This window comes from Hypoxylon trugodes (genome assembly GCF_022578975.1).
Source record: "Hypoxylon trugodes strain CBS 135444 unplaced genomic scaffold F4822scaffold_2, whole genome shotgun sequence".
In the NCBI taxonomy this organism is placed as follows: Eukaryota; Fungi; Ascomycota; class Sordariomycetes; order Xylariales; family Hypoxylaceae; genus Hypoxylon; species Hypoxylon trugodes.
The window spans coordinates 2161266-2181474 of record NW_026250017.1 but is presented as its reverse complement, the minus strand read 5'-3'; the positions used below and the strand labels follow the sequence as shown (position 1 = coordinate 2181474).

Below are 20209 nucleotides of genomic sequence, written 5' to 3'. Positions count from 1 at the left end.
AGAGACCGTTTCATACTGCATCACTAGTATAGACAAAATGCTCGATAACTAAGGGTAGACACGGGGCTCTCATGGGTTCTTCCGATCCCGGCGCTATCTTGAAATTGGAAATCGATTCATGCCACGAGATTTCGCAATCTGTTGAATATTGTTTTCCACCTTAATATATCGATAGGTGAATGATGGTGTCAGCAAGATTCGGAGCATACGTGGTCAAGTTGATATTAGAACGAGTAGATGGTATGTCTAACAGGAGACATCCCAACAAACTTGTTGGCATAAATGATTTCCCTCCGCGTTAGATGAGAGAAGACAAAAAGGGATTAGGAGGCAGCTGAGAAGTGTGTTGACCAATGTCAAAGCTAAAGGTTCCGGTATGAGCACCTACCGTCTACATATGTATCTACCTAGGGAAGTGACTTCATTAAAATCTTGGGTGGCGTAGGTGCTCACCGCGATCTGGGAGACTCCGCTGCTCCGAAGGCTCAAACCATTCGCGGAGTAGACAGTATAGTCAGAATCTTTTGTGTTATTCATTAGCATCTCCAGCTCAACTGTCGATGTTATGTTTTGAGACGTCACCATAGCTAGGTCAACATTCGAGGCCTACAAGTGCGTATGCTTTTGTTTATGTTCAAGGGAGGATAAGAAGGATGGAAGGGGGAAAAAGGATAAACTTGGAGACTTTGCTCTTATTACTCAGCAAATGCTTAGATAATCTTAATAGCATCACGTGATATATATTCATCGGTCTTCTCACAGTCCGATTTGACTCTGGATATGCAGTAGTACGTTGATCATGTACCGACATAGTAATCATCGATCGCCTATCCTCCCTAATAATAGTTATTGGGGAGCTTGATTTTACTTCCATCAATCTTACATCCATGGTTGGCAGATCTCCGAGCTCTCGCGGCACGATAATTCTGCTGCCTAGAGCATTAGAGCGATTCCGCCTCCATAGCTACGGAAGGTTGGCGTCATCCATCCATAAGTGATCTACCATCAAACATTCCACTCTCCATCATTTGGACCTTGCATATGTATATTTTCTTCCAACATGCAGTTGGTAACGCGCTCGACTTGAATTCTTTAGCAACCAATTCTTTATTGTTTCGATGTCAAATTCTAGCATTTTGCAAGGGTCCTTAATTGGAACTTTTACTTAGCGCTACGTTTCGACTGCGGGATCCAATGAATTTATGGAAATCGTTTCAGCATCATCGTTGCACGCATCGAAGCAAAGCTAACTCAGAGCCTACGCGTATATGCAGGTCTGCAGGTTGATATTAAGCTTATAATAACCTATAATATCTGAATATTCCGAGCATATCATGTTCGTTCTTCTATTTATTCTTGCCGCTCTTTCGGCTTTTAACCATGAGATGGTGTTGCAAGCGTCAATCGCGTGACAGATAAGCGTCTCTTTCGGTACACTGGCATAGATCCGAGCACGGCTGTTAGGCATTGAAATCAATAAAACAATCCAACCATAGCTAAACAATAAGGCCGATGTTACCTAATAAGAGGTGATATTTTCGCATTACGAACTGAACAATGGTGAATATGGTCCCATCAACCGCGCCAATATGCTACTACTTCGACAATTAAAGAGTCTAATAAGCGAGGCTCGGTCGGCTCTCCGTTCAGCTTCACTTAGGGGTCCCACTGTCTCTCCTCTGACAGGCTATCCTAGTCTGTAGTACCACATTATACGTGATATGGTTTAGCGAATTTCATGTAAGTCTTCATCTAGGTACTTAATAAGAGCGATGAAGCGATGCTAGTTTGTAACTTTTTGCTTCATTCGGCCTTTCCCCGCATCCTCATAGTCTTTATAGCCTTCGAGAACCGCATTAAGGGTCGCCGAAATCTCAAATGATAGGCTATTCGGCGTCATCATGATTGACCTTCCTCAGCTAGTGCTACAACCATGACAGGATGGAAAATAAAAACCTACCGACCAGCTGGAGTAGACCCTGTCCATTCAACTGTCAATTACGACCTTTCGACGTAGCAATATTATTATGTATATTAGCGGCAACGGATAGCGGCCGCAGTGTCAGATCCGAGACTGCCGGAGAGAAAGTAGATCATTCCTATCCAGAAAAACGAATAAGAGAATGAGACTTTTTCAATATATGCGCCGACTAAAGCACCCTTTTCACATGTACACATGTATATGTAACTACTAATTCCTGATACTTTTACTCTGCAGGTTTAGTATAGTACTTTATTAATAATTCCCTATTGTTCTTTCCCTATACTCTAATATTTCTAGGCTAGCCTACTACTTTCTTGGCTTACCACGAGGGAAAGATCGAACGATCTGCAAACCCCTGCTCCGCCCGTGTTGGAGAAAAAAAAAAAATAATACGCGGGGCCCATTCCTCGTATTTTCAGGATTACTGCTTCGTACCAATGTATCCTAGCGAAGATGATAGGATATGGGGGTATGCGTCATTAGGAATGTAGCTTCCTTCCTCTTCTGGATTTCCTAACACATCCAGTCCATCCTAACCAACGCCTCATCCATTTTTTCTTCCCACTCTTACTACCTAAATGTATCTTATGTATCCTATGTTTCCGTCTTGATTCGCCGGGGCTGTGTTGTGTTCCCGTCATCGTCACCCGGATCATCATACTTTGTCATCATTCTTTGGTGCTACATTGTTGGTGTTTGGATTTTTTGGGCATAACACAGCACACACTCTCAATCTCACTCATTAATTCACTTGTTCGTACCCTCTTCCAACACATAAAGAATCTGGCCAAGCTACCTAGGACTACAAACACATACACACACGACACGCTTTGTGTTCCCAACGACGAACCTATCCGCTGGAGAATTTCACAATTTTGGCAGTTTAAGCGATGTTACACACTCAGTAGAAATTTATTACCTCTTTCGAAGTTCTATGTTCGACTAGATTCCTACTGTGCCTGCTTAGTCGGTCTCGGTCTGACCTCAACTCCCGCCTGTCACCCGTCATGTGGCTACGGTACTCATGTCGAGATGCCATATTCACGGCATTCTCGATCCTAATGGCCACTGGTCTTGTAGCTTCATATGACCTTGATGTTGGTTCAACAGGTAAGTTTGACAGTGCCAATTGGATCGTCCGCTCGCAGCCTTCTCATACGTCATATTAGATTCCATCAAGAACACCGCCAAGCAGATGGCTCAAGACTTGGTATCGTTTTACCATGGCGACGAACCTGGGCAGACCCCTGGTCTTCTCCCACAACCATATTACTGTAAGTCAAACGTGCAAACTGATTTTAGTCCAGTTGGTATTAATTGATTATGTCAGGGTGGGAGGCCGGTGCTATGATGGGCTCGTTGATCGATTACTGGTATTACACCGGGGACACTACTTACAACCACATCGTAGAGCAAGGCTTACTTCACCAAGTTGGACCTTATAACGATTATATGCCGCCCAATCAGACATTAACCGAGGGCAACGATGACCAAGGATTTTGGGGAATGTCAGTTATGACAGCCGCCGAGTATGGATTTCAAAACCCGCCATCAGACCAACCGGGATGGCTAGCTCTTGCCGAGGCTGTCTTCAACACACAAGCTGCCCGATGGGACCCGGAAAATTGCAAGGGTGGTTTGCGATGGCAGATCTTCACTTGGAATAATGGTTTCGATTACAAGAATTCAATTTCGCAGGCCTGTTTCTTCAATATCGCAGCCCGGTTAGCCCTTTACACTGGAAATAGCTCCTACGCGGACTGGGCAGTCAAGACCTGGGACTGGATGGTTGGTGTCAAGTTAATGGACGACAACTACAGGGTTTATGACGGAACGCATATTGAGGACAATTGCACTACTTTAACCCCATACGAATTCTCGTACAACGTCGGCGCGTTCCTCCTTGGTGCCGCAGCTATGGTGGAATACTCTAATACGACGAAGAACTCGGGCGATGTCGAGATGTGGCATGAACGGGTCGATGGGCTTCTCAACAGCACGGAGAATATATTCTTCTTCGGCAACACCACCGAGGATAAGGTCATGATCGAGATCGCCTGCGAACCTGTTAGTCTATGCGATACCGATGCACTTAGCTTCAAGGCATATCTTAGTAGGTGGATGGCAGCAACGACGAAGTGGGCGCCCTGGACATTCAATCGCATCAAAACCCTCTTGTCGAATTCTGCCGTTGCAGCTGCGAAGCAATGTACGGGTGGCGATAATCATCGCATGTGCGGACAAAAATGGGCTAACAATAGCGGGCAATGGGATGGCACGTCGGGTGTTGGACAGCAAATGTCGGCAATGGAGGTGGTGCTTGCTAACATGATCGAGCAATCAAAAGCCCCAGTTACCAATAGCACTGGTGGAACTAGTATTGGCAATCCAGCGGCCGGCGGTTCAGACGAAGGACGAGTCGATCCCACCGGAAGATACTATAAGACGGTATCTACCGGCGACCGAGCAGGTGCAACTATTTTAACCATTATTGTTCTATTCTCCCTGCTGAGCGGATTGGCCTTCATGATGACGGACGAGACGAAATCGGCGGCCGATAACTGGGCTAGCTTTCGTTCGACCTTCTCGGCCGCTTCCGGTGCTGCGGTCCTGGCCGCCCTTACACCGGGCGCTAAGAAGCCTAGCGTGGAAGAGAAGGGTAAAGCAGTTGCAATGGATAGGAGCTCGAGTACCGACACAGGCGAAAAGATTCCAACCGTTTATTCGGCCGGGAGGTTACAGAAACGTCCGGAAAGTATGTCACGACGAGAGACTAGAAATCGCATGTCAGCACCCGGCATATTCGCACCCGCCACCGACCCTACGACAACATCGGCGACTAATACCGACCGTCGCTTATCTTCGAATAGTGTCGGACAGCGATCATCGGTGCTGCGGAAACAGAGGCAGTAATAATCTGATTAATCGTAATGATGGAAGAATAATTGGATTCGATTGTACATACGGATACAGAAAACATATGGCTTTTGCATTAGGAACGGCGTTTATCAAAGGGGCTTTTTTCGCATTTGTATGGAGGGACTGGCTAAACTCCATGGGAATTACTTTTCTGGCTTTCAACGTCATTACGATAGCACGATCGATCGGTCTAGGCATAGACATGCATTAGGATGGGATAGAATACACGAATGAACGCACAGACAGATGGGTGGAGGAATTTACATGTAAAAAGCCATAAGATACCACAAATAGCTACATATTTGCCTTCCTTCGTAAATGTTTTTATTCTCTTGGGGCGACCTACTATTGTCCAGCAGCCATGTTATTAGGCGTCCCTTTCCCGCGCGAAGTAAGTAGTGAACCTCCCCGCCTACCATTATCGTGAGGTCTAATTTATGTTCACAGATTACTAATACTACCTCATATCCCTTACTTTATATCATCCATTATCGCCAATTTCTGAGTGCGCCTCAATTATTTTTCTGTCGATCTTGTACCACCATATCTTCTACGCGCCCTACTGATCTTTGCATCGCCGCCTACGCTTGCATATGCTAGTTATCGCTGCTTCTTCGGAAGCAAATGGAGATCAGGTATTCGCAAACAAGCAAACGACTATTGAGTCGGGCCATATTAATGAATATCTCCTCAGAATCCGGGTGTCATCCATCAACTCACCGTAGTACTAGAAGCGACGGGATCCAGGAATTGGGAACCGGCTGACCATCCCACTGGTGCTCTTTCTAACAACATGTTTAAAGATGCAAACATAATGGGATGGAAAGTACCTATTCAGGCTTGAGATAAAATAAGCTCAGTTAAGCAAACAATAGACTTGGAAGCTATGTGGAATATTCAACGGCTTTAGGTCAGTTTGTCCTGAAACAGATCACGACACCTGATGTAACGATCCATAGGTACCAAAGCTCACTATAGTTCGGCTGCCGAAACAGCTGCTCGTGTTACGTACCTATGTGGACATTTAGCATATTCGATGTGGTCCTTTTTTTTTGTGAAGATGTTGGTCGTCTCAGCTATGTTAGTTAGACCTCGTTCTCTGGCCACCTTCACTTTCTCCTCCTGGAATTTGCAATTGATTGTAAGCTAGCCCCTCCACATCGACTTCATGACGACGACGCGGATATTATTAGTTTCTTGTGTTTAAATACTTGTTAGTGTCCGAGACATCAACAAACTGGCTTTGCTAAGGGGCAAGATGAGAGACGAGGGGCGAGGAAATTCCATAATTGAGTAATTGATATCTCAAGAAAATGGTAAGGGAAATTTGATGGGTATGACCATCGAGTTATGTACTCTATCTTTGAAGCAAGATAATATGGAAAAGGAAGGCCTCGAGGGAGACACAGGGACTGGTGTTCACGAGGACAACACCCTTTTTATACCAACCTGGCACAGGTACTACTGATGCCGCTGGCTGAATCGAGGTGGTCAAGTCAAATCAGGTGCCGGTTACCTACCCCATCTTCTACAAACCTATTACTTTTCTAATGTTAGCGGGCTTAATCTGGCAATGGTAACGCAACCGTTAAATGCTTCGGTGCTCGGACGGCTACGCACATTGCCGGTGGAAGGAAACCATACGCTCTGTACGTCCTTTGGATACAGCATTTAGAGCGTTTTACGAACGATGAAACGTCTAGAACTCGAGCAAATTAATTAGGAGTGTTTTCCCAATTGAGAATATTTATTCATGGAACAACCAATTATCTTCAATGTGTTTTGTTTTAAAGGTGGATGGAAGTTTGGATGGGATTATAACCTTAAACACCCCCCCAGGAATCAATTCCGTGGATTGCTACATAGGTCAGGATGGTGGTTTAAATGTTCAAGATTGGGGATTGGAATAATACAATAATACAATGGGATGGGATTGTTGGACATGGCAATCGGCGCAACAACTGGAGTAACCAAAGAAACCATAAAAATTCACCAAGGGAATACCCAGTAACCTCCCACAACCCTAAAGCAGGTACCTTCCTGTGAGTCAACCATTCGTCGACGCGTCCATACGTTCCTTCCCTCGTTCTTTCCCTAGATACAGATACAGATACAGGTACAGGTACAGGTCGTCGTTGCCTAGTACCACTGGTCCAACTGGTGTACTAGTGTACCTACGTCAGTGCATCTGTATCCAGATCATGCCTTCCTAAATCTCACAGAGTCTACCTAGGGTAACCAGTCGCCGTTAAACTTTTTTCGTTCTTTCCTCAGAGGTCCTTCTCTTTCTACCTACTTTCTACTTTGCCTTGACCAATTTCGGCGTCTACTTGTTTATTTTTGATTTTTTTTCGTCGTGTCTCTCACCCTCTCTCCTTCATCCCCCAAACAATTTCTACTTTTCGCCGCGTCTCTCTCCCAATTGCCCAAATACCACCACCCTCTCTTTCTCACATATCTCACCAACACCAAGACACAAACACACGAGATATATATCACGTCAAACAAAGATCCATCTTGTCCTTCAACAGCGCGTTGACTAATAATCTAGTCATCGTGCTAATCACATTCCTAATTTTCCTGTATTCATCTTCTTTCGGTCTGTTCTAAACACACCTACCCGACGCAATGGCGCCTATTCCTGATGACACTGCCAACCCCAACGACCACTATGACGCCGCCCCGCCTCTTGACGGCGGCGCAAGCCCGGCCGAGCTGGGTGGTAGTTCTAAGCATTTTGCCCCCTCTGGTCTGGAGATCGGTGTCATTACTGGCGTTGTTCTCCTTGTCGTCCTCACCGTAGTCGGTATTTTCGTCTGGCGATCCCGCAAGAACCGCGATGTTAAGAACATTGACTCCGGTTCTTCTGCCATTGCCACTACCATCCCTGAAGGCGCCTCCCCCCTTACCGACAGCCACCGTGAGCACTTCGAGCCTATGCCTCCTCCTAAGGACGACGCCGCCGGTGCTACTATCAAGAACGACGACCTGTCTTCCATCGAGCATCCCGCTCCTGTCGTCCCTCAGGCGAAGTGGAACTCCTGGAACACTACGCGCCGCAACGGTAGCCGCGAGAATGGTAAGTTATAATTGAATCTACTAACTTCCTATTGATTATTTTTTTTACTTCAATTTACTAACTGCCTTCTTAACAGTCGAGGAACACGAGATAGCAGATCGTGTCTAAGCATTTGTTCACCCTGGATACCCAATTGCATTATCGCATTTTACATCCACTAGCAACTTTCGGCGGACATTTGTGATTTCACATTGCTATTTTCGATTTGCTACAACGGCACATCATACGACTGATCCGATTTAATGAGCACGGCCATGTTGGAAGAGGAGGATATTAAAACAAACGGTCACGGATCCAGTCTCTTTTTGGCCCCCATCACGTTGACGAGCATTATTTTATCATTCACCTGTTTTAACGAAGTAATCGAGAGGGGCTGTTCAATTCTTTTTTTCCCGTTACAGAGACGCGACGTAGGAGGAACCGAAGGCATCTTTGAGGCATGAAGCAAAAGGAAATTTGGTAACAATCTTCTTGCCCATTGTACCGCCGACTAACGCAGCAAAGCTCTCCCAATATCGCCTTACTCTAGGGATTTGGTCGAAGTTTGAATGCATATTCTCAATGGCTACGAGTCTGGTCAAATTGATGTATTTTGAAGGGTTTAATTCTGTTCATTACCTATTGCTCTAGTTCCCAATCAGATAGAATCGCAACGTCGTTGGCACTTCACACATAACGTCTTCTTGTTTACCACTATGACTGTGATCTTATTTGTTGTGACTCGCATGTTATGCTTGCTACGCGACTGTCAATATACAGAACAAGATTGTTATGCTTTGTACGTGATCTAAATAAATAATCATACATCGCCATGTCAACAAATACAAAATACACTCGCTTGCCAATGTCTATTAGAACTTGTTTCCTTACCAAACTCTGCATGTTGCCCAACAGCAATCCCCAGGTATTTGGACGCGTTGGTAGTCCCAACTTCATGGTAGAATATATCTAACCCCGTCGATATTCAGTACAGACAAGCTTCACGAGAATAATATTTAATCACTGCGTCCTCAGCCTTGATCCTGGGATTTGTTTTCATCATCGACCTCATCCTTAATCTAATTTCTTCGTGAACTTCTAGACATGATGTCTATATATCTAAACACCATAAGCATAGCCACTTCTTTCTATCATATTTTTCTATTTATTTAATAAACAAAATCAAGAACCACCTCGATAATGAGGGGACCTGGCTTCCCAATCATGTCCGACAACTACAAACATGCCTGCGGACTACTACCCTCCTTAGCCATATACTGCTGTGCAGCAAAACAGCAGGACTTAGTTGGGTAATTAGTAGACCTTATCGACCCAACACAGCGGGCCGAAGCGAGCGGCGAGTAGGATGGGGATGGGTCACCAGCACCCACATGGATGAACGTACCGCGACAATAGCCAACCATGAAATACGAAGGACAATCTCAGAACCCGAAACGACACGAAATAAGGATATTGATGCATATGCGCAAGCAAAAGGCGCGGGAGGTTCGGAATTAGATAGTTCAATTGTCGACGGAGACTAGGAGATTGACGTGGAGGAATAACAACATTAATGGGATCCTAAATGAAAAAAAAAAAAAATATAAACATTATCGAGAGAATATATATAAATAGGAAGATACATACTTTGCGAAGAAGACGAATTTCGATAACAGTATTCTGCAGAACACCATGAACACCTTCTGCAGTACTGAGCATTTGATCATCACGATCTCGATCGTTTTCGCAGCGATGGTGGATAGCACGAGCCTCGCTAAAGGTACTTTTGTTCTTCAATTCTTCTAGACATTTCCTCAACACTCATTACATCGGCAAAACCACATTATCACGATAAATCGACTGTTGTACCAAATAACTGGGATTCGGACTCGGAACCAGACAACGGAGCCGACGACGAAAGTGAAGAACCGGCGACCCAGAAGCGAACACGACGATCAGAAGCAAGATGAAGATGCTCAACCCAGCAACGTACGTCACCCAAAAAGGAAGTCGCAGATGAGAAACCTACGATATAGTTAAGACGTCAAGGGAAAATTACCACACCTGGACAGCCGTTCGAGGCGTTAGACGGACAGGAAGTTGACCATCATAATTATGGAGTAGATTGTTGTTCGGCTTGTCGACCACAAATTACGGTTGTTCGTGCATCCCACCACCCCCGCCTATGCTAGTAATTGGCGGTGTCTTTGCGCCAATTGATATATCTAATGCTTGGCCCTGGATGGCGGGATAGACTTGCAAAAGTGGCCAGTGACATGGCCGAGAAGGAATGGGATCGGAGTTACACTCGCACTTCCGATTCGAACTTCCGCTTAGTTAGATGCTTTGCTAGATAAATCATGGGGATATGGGAAGAAGCTTTTCAGGATGGGAACGCCGGGGCGTGTGAAAGATGATTCTGTTAGAGACTGTAGTGGCATGAGTTATAGGACACTGGAGCCACAATAAAATGAATATAATCACCTGGTTCCAAAGCATACTGATCAATATCGCGTATACAAATGACCGTTAGCAAAACGTAGACAGACCGTGTTCCAAACTACCAGTATACCTGCCTGCCTACCTACCTGACATAACCTAGCCAAGATAGAGAGAAAACACCTAAACACCGTAGAATCCCGCCTACCTAACCATGAAGCCGGCCCGCCATAACCCGTTCGTTACAGTCCGTAATAAACAAACGTCGGAGAAAAACATTGATACGAAAAGAAGTGAATCCAAACCATGATAAAGTACAGAGTCGGAATGTGTCGATATTAGGGATTACCCTTGCCCGAAAGATGGTATCTGCTTCTGCTGAAGGCGGCACTGATAGTCCCTCTAAGACTACCAATAGTGCCGTCTTGCATCTGGCTAGCTAGCGCTTCTTCCAGGGCAGATTTTGTTACAGATGCATCTGGATCTCGTTAGCAACTCTGTATACTGGATAAGCGTGGGAATAAATAACGTACCGTCAAGATCGCTGTAGCTACTGCTCATACTAGGTGTCCCGTCACTGTCGCGCGAATAACTCTTCCCTTTGCCGCTGGGACTGCCTTTCATAAGCTCCATAGTGCGACGAGGCGAGAGCGGACCACCACCTGATCGGCTCTGGTCCGAATAACTCTTCACCCCGGATGGAGTGGCGGAACTAGCAGACGAGTCGGAAGTGTGGGATTGATGAATACGCTCCGCTCTGCCCTTCGAATGTCGTTTCGCGTAATCTCGCGGGAGGTTACCACGGAGAGTAGCGCTAAGGTCATGCGGCCCGCTACTGGTTGACGATCCTCCTTCTGGCTTGTAGGGCAAGAAAGCCGGCTCGGCATCTTCCTCATCAGCGGAGTATGCGGCGTCGTTGCCTTGGAAGCGCGGCGGACGTCGGATGATTCGTGATTGCGCAGGACTTGAGTCAGATGATGAGGCTTCCGACTCGCTTAACTCGGGTGGACTGGACGAGGCTTGGTCGATGTTTTCGTCGTCGTCATCGTTGACGGTGGTAGTAATGGGAAGTGATGATAAACGACGTCGTTGTGCGTCAACGCCGGGTTTGACCGGAGCCTTGCTGCTACCACCTAGGTTGCGAGTCGTGTAGACGGCGGTATTCGATGAGGATGTGCGTGTGGCTGTTGGTCGTGGAGTGCTTCTCATGGGCGTACCAGGTAGGCTGCCATCATTCCGGGGCAGCGGAGAGTCTTTACGGATGGATAATGCCGATGGTGCTCTGGTTGGTTTATCACCAGATCCGGCTCGTCGCATGGGTTCCGAAGAGAATGTGCCTTCGGCGCCAGGTTGGGGCGACGGAGCTGATGAGCCTCTAGCGGCAGCGACAGCCTTGCGCACATGTGCTCGAACTTGAGAGGCATGGCGCTCGGTGAGCCAAGCGATCTGCTGGAGTAGGAAGTCGACGGTAACTTCGAACCTATTTGCACTGTATCGAGGTAGATGAGTTGGTGGATGTTCTACGATAAGGGGACAGTTACTGGTAATACTTACATTTCATTCCCTAGTACTTGTTAGCTGCTTATTCGTTACAAGCGACTATTATTAGGTAGATATATTGATAGACTAACTTACAATCTACTTCAGTGCCGGAAAGACGGGATATGATACTCCAGAGAGCTTCATCTTTCGACGAGTCCCAGTTTGACTTGATTTATATGATAATTAGCTAGGCTGAAGAGGAAGGTAGATACCTAAACTACCTAGGTAGATTGGTACGTACAGGTGGAGGATCGATGAAGTCACCTCTCGGAAAAGGAAGTCGGACAAAGACCGTAAAGGTCGGTTCTGGTTGTGGATGGGCCATGTCGGTCAAGTCATGTTAACTAAGGCCTAATCCCGTGGGAGATCTGCAGGCCTTGAAGGGATACTGGTTGATGATAGGAAGAAAAAGAGAAGATAGAGAAGCTTACGAGAGAGAGAGTTGGGAACTGCTAGGTAGGCTAGGTAGGAACTGGAAACGGAGATCGACGGCACTTATCGGATTAGGAGCTTTTATCGATAACGTAGGGCATGTTTCAGGCGGTCCGTCTTCTTCCGGTGCTACTTAGCGGACCCAGCTAGGTGCTGTCAGTGGTCCCGAAGGTTTCCATAGGTCCAACTCAAAACAGATAGCTAATGAATTGTGCATAATTAGTGGTTTAATCCAATGTGTAGAACAGAACAAGCTTAATGGTTATAGGTCAGGTGCCACGGGGAATATGCAGCTAAATTATAGTGTCTTTACCACTCTAGCTATCTTTCACTAGGGCTTAAGGGCTTTACAATAGAGCTTTATCTCCTCTCTTTCTCTTCTCTTCTCCAACTTTGGAACTTATCCATCTACATCTACCACCTTTCATAATTCCAATCATTATAACTGACACACTTTACACAGCCCACAAGCATTATCCATGGATTCTGTATTGCCGCCCCCTCCGAATTGTGATGCCAAGAGTCCTGTCTTAGTCTTATCGACCGTAAGATGCCGCGGGTGTTGCGGGACGTCTAGCTATATACCGCTTTAGGGAGGGTGTAATCATCTATTAAGCCTCCCTGCGTTACGATGGTTGGTGCTCGTGATCCTATACTCGCAATGCCATTGGTCAATCTTTCAGATCCTTCACATGTCGGGCTGCTTACGGGCTTGTAGCTAGGCTTATGGTTGCTTCGACAACGAGCTAGCCCACTGATCAGCGAGGGGTAACCAAAAGCCTCGCGCCTTTATTGCAACCCTTTCGACCAAAGATGTGCTGCTTTTATGGCTAGCTGTGATTCATTATTGAAAGGGGCAAAAGGCTGCTGATTCTATTTAATCTCCGATTGAGCTGCTTCGGAATGGACCTCTTAATCTCGAACACGCTTCAGCCTTACTTGGTGTGATATTTCTCCCTTAATGCATCAGATCGAATTCCATCTTTTCAACTAAAACTCACTGCGAGTTCGATTTAGGGGCTCCATTGGAGGGTTATTCATTAGCTTAACGGACCACTAGAAATGGAGGTATGCCAAGACAGCTCCAAGCAGACCCTCACGCGATATAGAATTATTTATTAACAAACTACTTAATCTACATAGGCTCTACTGAAACGTGCGGCCTCATTTCCGAATTGGTCTCAGAACCCCATTCCCGATTTTAAGCTTTCGGCATCGGGCGTCATCGCTCTTGCTGACCTTGGTACTATCGCCCAGCGTACTCGAATTGTAGGAGGTTCATCATGGCTCGACGCTCTGCTCTTAGCGCCTGGTCTGCACTATCAGCAGGCCGCCGATGCGGTCGCCGGAGAGACTGAGACCTCTTACAGCGCCATTGAGATGTATGAGGGCCGTAGCTCGGCCTATAATATCACCAATTCCGCCACCCGCCGCTACCTCGAGCGAGTCGGCATGGCCGGCCAAACCGTCACCGTCGACGTTGGCATGATGCCGGACCGTAATTACAACTTCCGGGGGAGCGGTCGGCGGGGACAGCGCGCTACAATCTGGCGCGACCAGGGCGCTGACTTAGGGTGGTTCTCGCATGTCTTGTACCTTGCGAGCCCCGTACTCACGGTCACCGCTTTTGTCTTTATGATATTGCTTCAAGAGTGGTGGGGCGTCGCCTCCCTATTAGCCCTTATGCTCTCCCGGGTTCTTAATATCTGGGTCATTAAACAACGCTCGAAGCCGCCAGAGGCTCCACCACCGAAACCTGACGTCAGCAGTATGCTAACCGAGTACCTTGTTGACCTAGGTGAAGGCCGTAATATCTGCTTGCGCGGCGTCGCGGAAGACCTGCAGGCTATCACTACGACAAGTTGGTTGCGCGCCAAGACACACCTAGATGGCTACCTCGAGGCTGCCGCTAAGCTAATTGTTTTCGTAGTCGCTGCATTCAGCGGTAACTTTACGCAGGCTGGTTCCATTATCTTCATGCTCTTGTTACTCGTGACAGCCGGGCTTCTGGGATTGAGCAACGCGCACGCGAAAACTTTCCGCATGCACGGTCGCCTAGCCACTCCGACCGTCGACAACCTGCCTCGTGGCACTAAGGGCGCACCGCCGTATCCACCTAGCGAGTCATTCGGTTCGGATAGTAAGGGAGGAAGTGTCTCATGGCCGGCCACGACAACAAGAACATCGAGTGGGTTCACGGGTATGTCGGACTTCGCGGAGAAGGGACAGATCGGCGGCGTATTGAGGGATCGGTATCCATTCGACGGGCTCGATTATAGGTGACGAAGAATCTCGGTACCGACGCCGGGTATGCCGGCCGAGATGCACGCTTTGGGATACATGTAGTTACCTATTGTATACGTATGGGAACGTCGTCGCGAGGCATGTTGCATTTACGGTGGGTGGTTAAGGGCGTCATGTGTTAAGCGGTACATGTATGGATTATGGGGTTTGGAATATTCTGGATGCCATATCATATCATCATATCAGATCATATCATAATAAAATCCATCTAGTTATTAGCGATATTACCTGCCGTCTTGTCTAATTAAAATGCCTTCCCAGATGCTGCTGTATGATAACACAATAGGTATATGAAGATACATACCGAAGTTAGGTAGGATATACAATGCAACCCCTACACTTACACAATTTACCACCATTACCCGGTCTGGTCTGTATTATTATTATGTGCTACGAAGCAATTAAAGAAACCAGGGGCAAGAAACTCCCGGCGCGCCGCGTGCTACGCACGCTCGGATATTCCCGTAACACGTTTCCGTTTCATTCTAGCAACGAATGAGCAGGTAAAAGTCTTGAGTTCAAACCACTAATTCGTGGCAGTGTTATCAGCTGTGATGGTTCGTGATATCTGTTTTATGGTGTTTTACATATACAATTTGTTTCTAGACGTTTTGTTTAGCGCTTACGTCTTGTTTTGCTCTACGGAATATTATTCTGTTTCTCTGCGCGTACCGTGGCGTTGGTACATGTACATGCAGGTGACAGATTAGGGGGTTCAAGGTGACAACTGATAATTGATTATACCCTCCCTGGGACTTAATTGACCGCACCAGGTCCCTCCTAGCAACTGGCAAGGTAAGGTAACCGACGTGTCTTTTTTTTCTCCAGGAGTGCGAACTGTCAGACGCGTAAGATTCCGTATGTTACTCTGACTGCATACCTCCATACCATCAATGTACCCCCTAAACACCGCCCCGAGACGCCGGTACGGCGCTAAGTGTATATGTATAATATCCCCTATTATAGCCCTATCCCTCATGCCCCCCATGAACTTCGTAGGATTTCATATCTCCTAGGTATGTTGCCCAGTTATTCACGCTCGAAACATCATTAAACAAGGATAAAATCAATAAATATTGATTATTAAGATATAATTGGTTGTCTATGGTGACTTTTGTCCCTTGCCTAGCTGCTGCTCTGGCAAATTCCGTAGCATCCATGATCTTGAGATAGTAGGTACCTACTTAGGTAGGAGAAATAGGTATCACCGAAAATTCAGTGTCCGTAAGTAAATCGTCGGCAAATGAATAATCTCCTAACCTCAATCCCTTAATTCCATTCCAATGTTTGAGGCCGGTCCTTCAAAAACGAAAGACAGTATTTGGGGGTATATTGTACATAGTAATCCATATTCGTCAACTCCAGTGATTGCATTTTCCCATCCCTTGAATACGCCTGCGCCGGAAAATGAAATCTATGAGCGTGACCACCCCTGAACCATGTTCCTGTTGCGCATAGCATGCTATACACGCCTTCTGTAAACGACTTCTCAACGTCCAAGATTATTAAATGTTTTCCTGCTCTTGTCTGACGGTAGAGGCCGCTCAATATGTCGGAGGCCTAAAAGCCCTTATTTCCGTCTTCCTGAGCGTCTTTTTCCCTTTTGATGACGAGAGTGGAAACGAAGCGAAATGCATTATATGTTGTACATACGAAGTAGCGGAAATCGAATAGTAAAATCGCACGACACTGATATTAAGTTTCTTCGGGTGGGATTCGCAAGATGGTCGGAAGTATAGGAGGAATACGCAGTAAAAAATCCTTCGTAGACGCCAAGTCTGGCGGTCTCTCGTAAGACACCGTATAGTCGAAGGGTGGGCAAATCGCCAGCGCCACAATGCCACCTATCTTTCGTCAAAACCGTAAAAATCTGTTTAAGGGTATGGGAATTAATCCCATCCCATAATGTACTGGGTGTAGTTGTAGTAACTCCTGATATCGCGATGGTATAAGCATGAACCACACTTATTACATGTACCTCTCTTCGGAGAGGCGCACGATTTCGCAAAGCGCTCGCATGAAATCCGGATCTTCTTCGCGCTTTAGCGATGCCACACCATCGGGACTCGGAGCAAGACCTCCACCGTTAGTCATCCGTAATGTTGCGACAAGCCTTGAGACGCACCTCGCAAGGCCCAGTCGTAAGTCCTTCAGTATTTGCTCGTTCTGATCGGACGGTGGCGGACGACGGCCAAAGCCGCCTGTAGATGTCGTCGGTCGGTTAACCTCGTAGAATGAAGCTGATCTAGGGATCGCGAAGAATGACCGCTTGCTGCGTAGTGTATTGCATCGCGATGAAGGGGGCTCGGGGATAGGTGAGTTCGGGTCATCCTGTAGACCAAGCAAGCTAGCCGCCTTCAACGGAATCGCCGTACCGTCTGAAGTGGATGAACGTATATCAACTGAAGTACGGAGATCGATGGATAGGCCAAGACTCATATTTGATGCCGCCGACGATTTGGAGCTAGGCCTCGAAGCTGGGGTATTAACAAGCGCTGATCGGGGACATAGGGAAGTTATGTAGTTGTAAGCAACTAGGTGAGCATAAAGAGCATCGCAAAGGTAATCCGTTCCAGAGGGGAAGAGATTTTGGATGGCTGTCCAATCTGGCCTCCTAGGCCAAGTTGGGCTATATTTTCCATCCATGCTCTCAAAGAAGCCGCTTCGTTGTGGACTAGGTGGCATTTGGGTGGGATATGATGTTTGCTTTTTTAATGGTAACCATTTCCACTTAGACTGCTTCGATGGCTCCGATGAGTCTGCTGATACAGGCGACTCTGAGTAGAGACTCGCAGGACTGGTAGCCTTGTATCTGAGCTTTCTAGAGTGACTGCGTATGGTCTCGATCGAGAGACTGGAACACTGCAGCATCGTTTCAGGGAAACACGTAATGGACACTCGAAGTGTATCAATGACATCTGGCGGAAGCGGTAAAGGTGTGTGGCCGCCATCGGCCTTGGTCTGAGCATGGTAAGGGAAATTATCGACGCTTGACTCCAGCCAAGACTCAACATCAATTCCGAGCGGTGCGATTTCCGGAAATCGAGACCCTTCTGTCCGTGAAAATCGCTTGTGCTCGTGTCTTGAAGGTGCCGGGGAAGGGAAGCTCATCCTGATGTCATCATCGACCCTATTATCATTCGGGTTCGCTTCCGCCCTAAATGTCCTAGGAGTTCTAGGAGGAGCGGAAGTCGGCGTTTTGATACCTGGGGATGACGGCATGCCGTTGGTTTGAATCGGGAAGTGCTGAGTCGACGGAGTATGTATTAATGGAGACACATTAATCTCAGGTAGCACGGGATAATTTTGGTATAATAAAGACGAATGTCGCTTCGGAAATGTTGTGGGACACACCAGAGGCTTCTTGGCTGGCTTTCGTCGTTCTTCAGCACCCGGACTTCTCAGAATAGTAGGCGATGGGGCGGAGGCACCCACAACTTTGGGGCGTGGAACCGCTGAATTTAGGGACATACTCCTCGATTCGTCCAGATCATGTTGTAGTGATAGTAATTGCGCCGGCGATGGAAAATTGACCATGCTATTATGCCTTCGATCCGGTGATGTCGCATCATCCAAGTCCATCCAACTCTGACCGACTTGCTTCTTATCCTGTATGACAAGCTTTAATTTACTAGGTTCCATTCTCTCTGATGTGACCGAAGTAGCTGTTGTGGTAACCGATGCGTCCCGCGTGTCGATTGATGGGGGCACCAAGCCACCGGAAGATTCACTGCTGGCCGTATCAGAATCGCTATTGTTTGGTTGTGGTTCGCAACAGATGTTTAGGAATTGTGCACGCTTTTCGTGGACGTTTTGTAGCGATCTAGCCCTCGACATAACATCCAGGGCATAAGCCGTAGGGGCGGCGCTCAGCGAACTATCCTGTAGCGAGTATCGCCTCTTACTCCCATCATCAGCCAACATAGGCGCTGGAGCACCAGCAGTTAATTGTCTCGACTTGAAGACTTGCTCCGACTCTTCTAGGTCACCAGCTAGAAGCTCCGGCAAGTTGAAGTTCATAAGGGGCTCGAAGTCGCCCATCGTGCTATTCGTTCCGTAATCCAAATTGATCGAGGTGGCGTTGCAGGGGAGTGTGAGGTCGGGAAAATGGGAATCTCCTACATGAACTTCTTTCTTTATGCGAATTTTCCAACGTTGATGTTTTCCACTTTCAATCAATCCGATTATTTTTAGTCCTTAGTAGGGCCGCAAAAGGAAGAGGCACTAATTATTCGCAATAACGTCGAAAATGAATTTTAAGTGACTAAAAGCAACAAGAAAACAGACGTGCGAAAAAATGCTAGAGCTACTGGCTCAGAAATCCAACTGGATTCGAAGACCCAGAGAAAAGGTTGAGTGTTGGGCAGGGGTCTGAGCATGGGATGGAGCTGTATTCGTACGTGGGTGCTTTTCGTAATTCTACAAAGAGATGAAAATCCCACGGGGACCCTTGACAACCAGGGGGTCTCTGCGAAGGCGAAGGGTCGCAGAGGGTCGCAGAAGCTAAAGAAATGCGGAAAAAACTTATGGGACCTCAGTTCATTCTCCAAGTCACAGTTAATTATAATGGAACGAAATAAAGAGAGAAAGAGAAGGAGAAAGAATCATTTCATCCTTTCTCACGATGCCGATACTGTGACGGGATGTCCTTACACAGGCGCCCACCCTTTCATCCCCGAGTCACGGCAAGCCAAGTATGACAGACATTGGACTTGAGACATTGCTTACCTCCTGTACTTGTACCTGTGTCAGTGCCTGTAAATTATACCTAACACAGCGTTCCCGTCCACTGCGAAAGGAACGTTAGCACCTTAGCAACCTTGGAACCCCCTTGCTTTTTCTCACATGGCAGCGAGGCGTTGACATCGCTGACCCCTTGACGTTTGTGACATGACCATCCGATCTTCTCGCCAAGGGATCGCTTCCAGGGTTGGATTGGCCATACCACGTCCTATCAGGAACCAATCAACCATTTTAATTGAGGTATCCAGAAATCCATATGCCAAGTGAAAACGATGCAACGCTGTTTTCCATTATGGAAATTATCCAAGTCTAACGAACCAATTGATTAAACCATTTTCTCTGTACCATACCATATTTTTAGTGTTTATTATGCGGAGAGTTTTCTGACGAGCTAATCGTCGTTAAGAGAACTTGGTTGGCGAAGGGTGATCATGTCGCAAGATTAACTACCTTTCAATGATGGATGGGGGAGAGAGACAATTGCGGGCGATCGAGAAGAAAAGGTCCGGGGGTCTAGGCGACGCGCTCCTCCAGAGTCCGCGCATAGGCAGGCAAGGCAGGTAGCGAGAAGATCAGTCAGTGGGCCTTGCATGGACTTGAATAGTGTACGCCCACCCTTCCTTGCTTGTCCAATACGTAGCACTCGGAGAGGCAGACAATGAATTATTGCTTAAGCCATAGCGATCGCATTGTCTAAGTTCGTCTTCCCCTGCATCACAACAGAAACTCCGTTCTGCAGAACTACGATGTCCGATGCTGCTCCTGATAGGCGACACGATAGACGGGTG

General features: G+C 46.9%; 5 protein-coding genes across 5 annotated transcripts; 3 read left to right on the top strand and 2 right to left on the bottom strand.

The window, feature by feature from the left end:
• Positions 1 to 2817: 2817 nt before the first annotated feature.
• On the top strand, positions 2818 to 5232 carry F4822DRAFT_127118 (glycoside hydrolase family 76 protein). Its single transcript, XM_051452653.1, has 3 exons — positions 2818 to 3094; positions 3154 to 3258; positions 3315 to 5232. The coding sequence occupies exons 1-3, from the start codon at positions 2992 to 2994 to the stop codon at positions 4895 to 4897; spliced, it is 1791 nt and encodes a 596-aa protein (XP_051318144.1). The 5' UTR covers positions 2818 to 2991; the 3' UTR covers positions 4898 to 5232.
• A 2299-nt stretch (positions 5233 to 7531) lies between these two features.
• Positions 7532 to 8252, top strand: F4822DRAFT_441371 (uncharacterized protein; the record flags this gene model as incomplete). The annotated part of the gene is made up of 2 exons (XM_051462858.1): positions 7532 to 7982; positions 8059 to 8252. The coding sequence occupies 2 exons, from the start codon at positions 7532 to 7534 to the stop codon at positions 8088 to 8090; spliced, it is 483 nt and encodes a 160-aa protein (XP_051318143.1). The 3' UTR covers positions 8091 to 8252.
• A 2486-nt stretch (positions 8253 to 10738) lies between these two features.
• F4822DRAFT_425577 (uncharacterized protein) lies at positions 10739 to 12267 on the bottom strand (the record flags this gene model as incomplete). Its single annotated transcript, XM_051460356.1, has 5 exons — positions 10739 to 10878; positions 10934 to 11889; positions 11955 to 11964; positions 12036 to 12108; positions 12184 to 12267. 5 exons carry the CDS (start codon positions 12265 to 12267, stop codon positions 10739 to 10741), a joined length of 1263 nt encoding a protein of 420 aa, XP_051318142.1.
• Positions 12268 to 13436: 1169 nt separating this feature from the next.
• F4822DRAFT_425576 (uncharacterized protein) lies at positions 13437 to 14657 on the top strand (the record flags this gene model as incomplete). The annotated part of the gene is made up of 2 exons (XM_051460355.1): positions 13437 to 13442; positions 13518 to 14657. The coding sequence occupies 2 exons, from the start codon at positions 13437 to 13439 to the stop codon at positions 14655 to 14657; spliced, it is 1146 nt and encodes a 381-aa protein (XP_051318141.1).
• Positions 14658 to 16392: 1735 nt separating this feature from the next.
• On the bottom strand, positions 16393 to 18887 carry F4822DRAFT_127028 (uncharacterized protein). Its single transcript, XM_051452652.1, has one exon. The coding sequence runs from the start codon at positions 18717 to 18719 to the stop codon at positions 16647 to 16649; it is 2073 nt and encodes a 690-aa protein (XP_051318140.1). The 5' UTR covers positions 18720 to 18887; the 3' UTR covers positions 16393 to 16646.
• Between the last annotated feature and the right edge of the window lie 1322 nt (positions 18888 to 20209).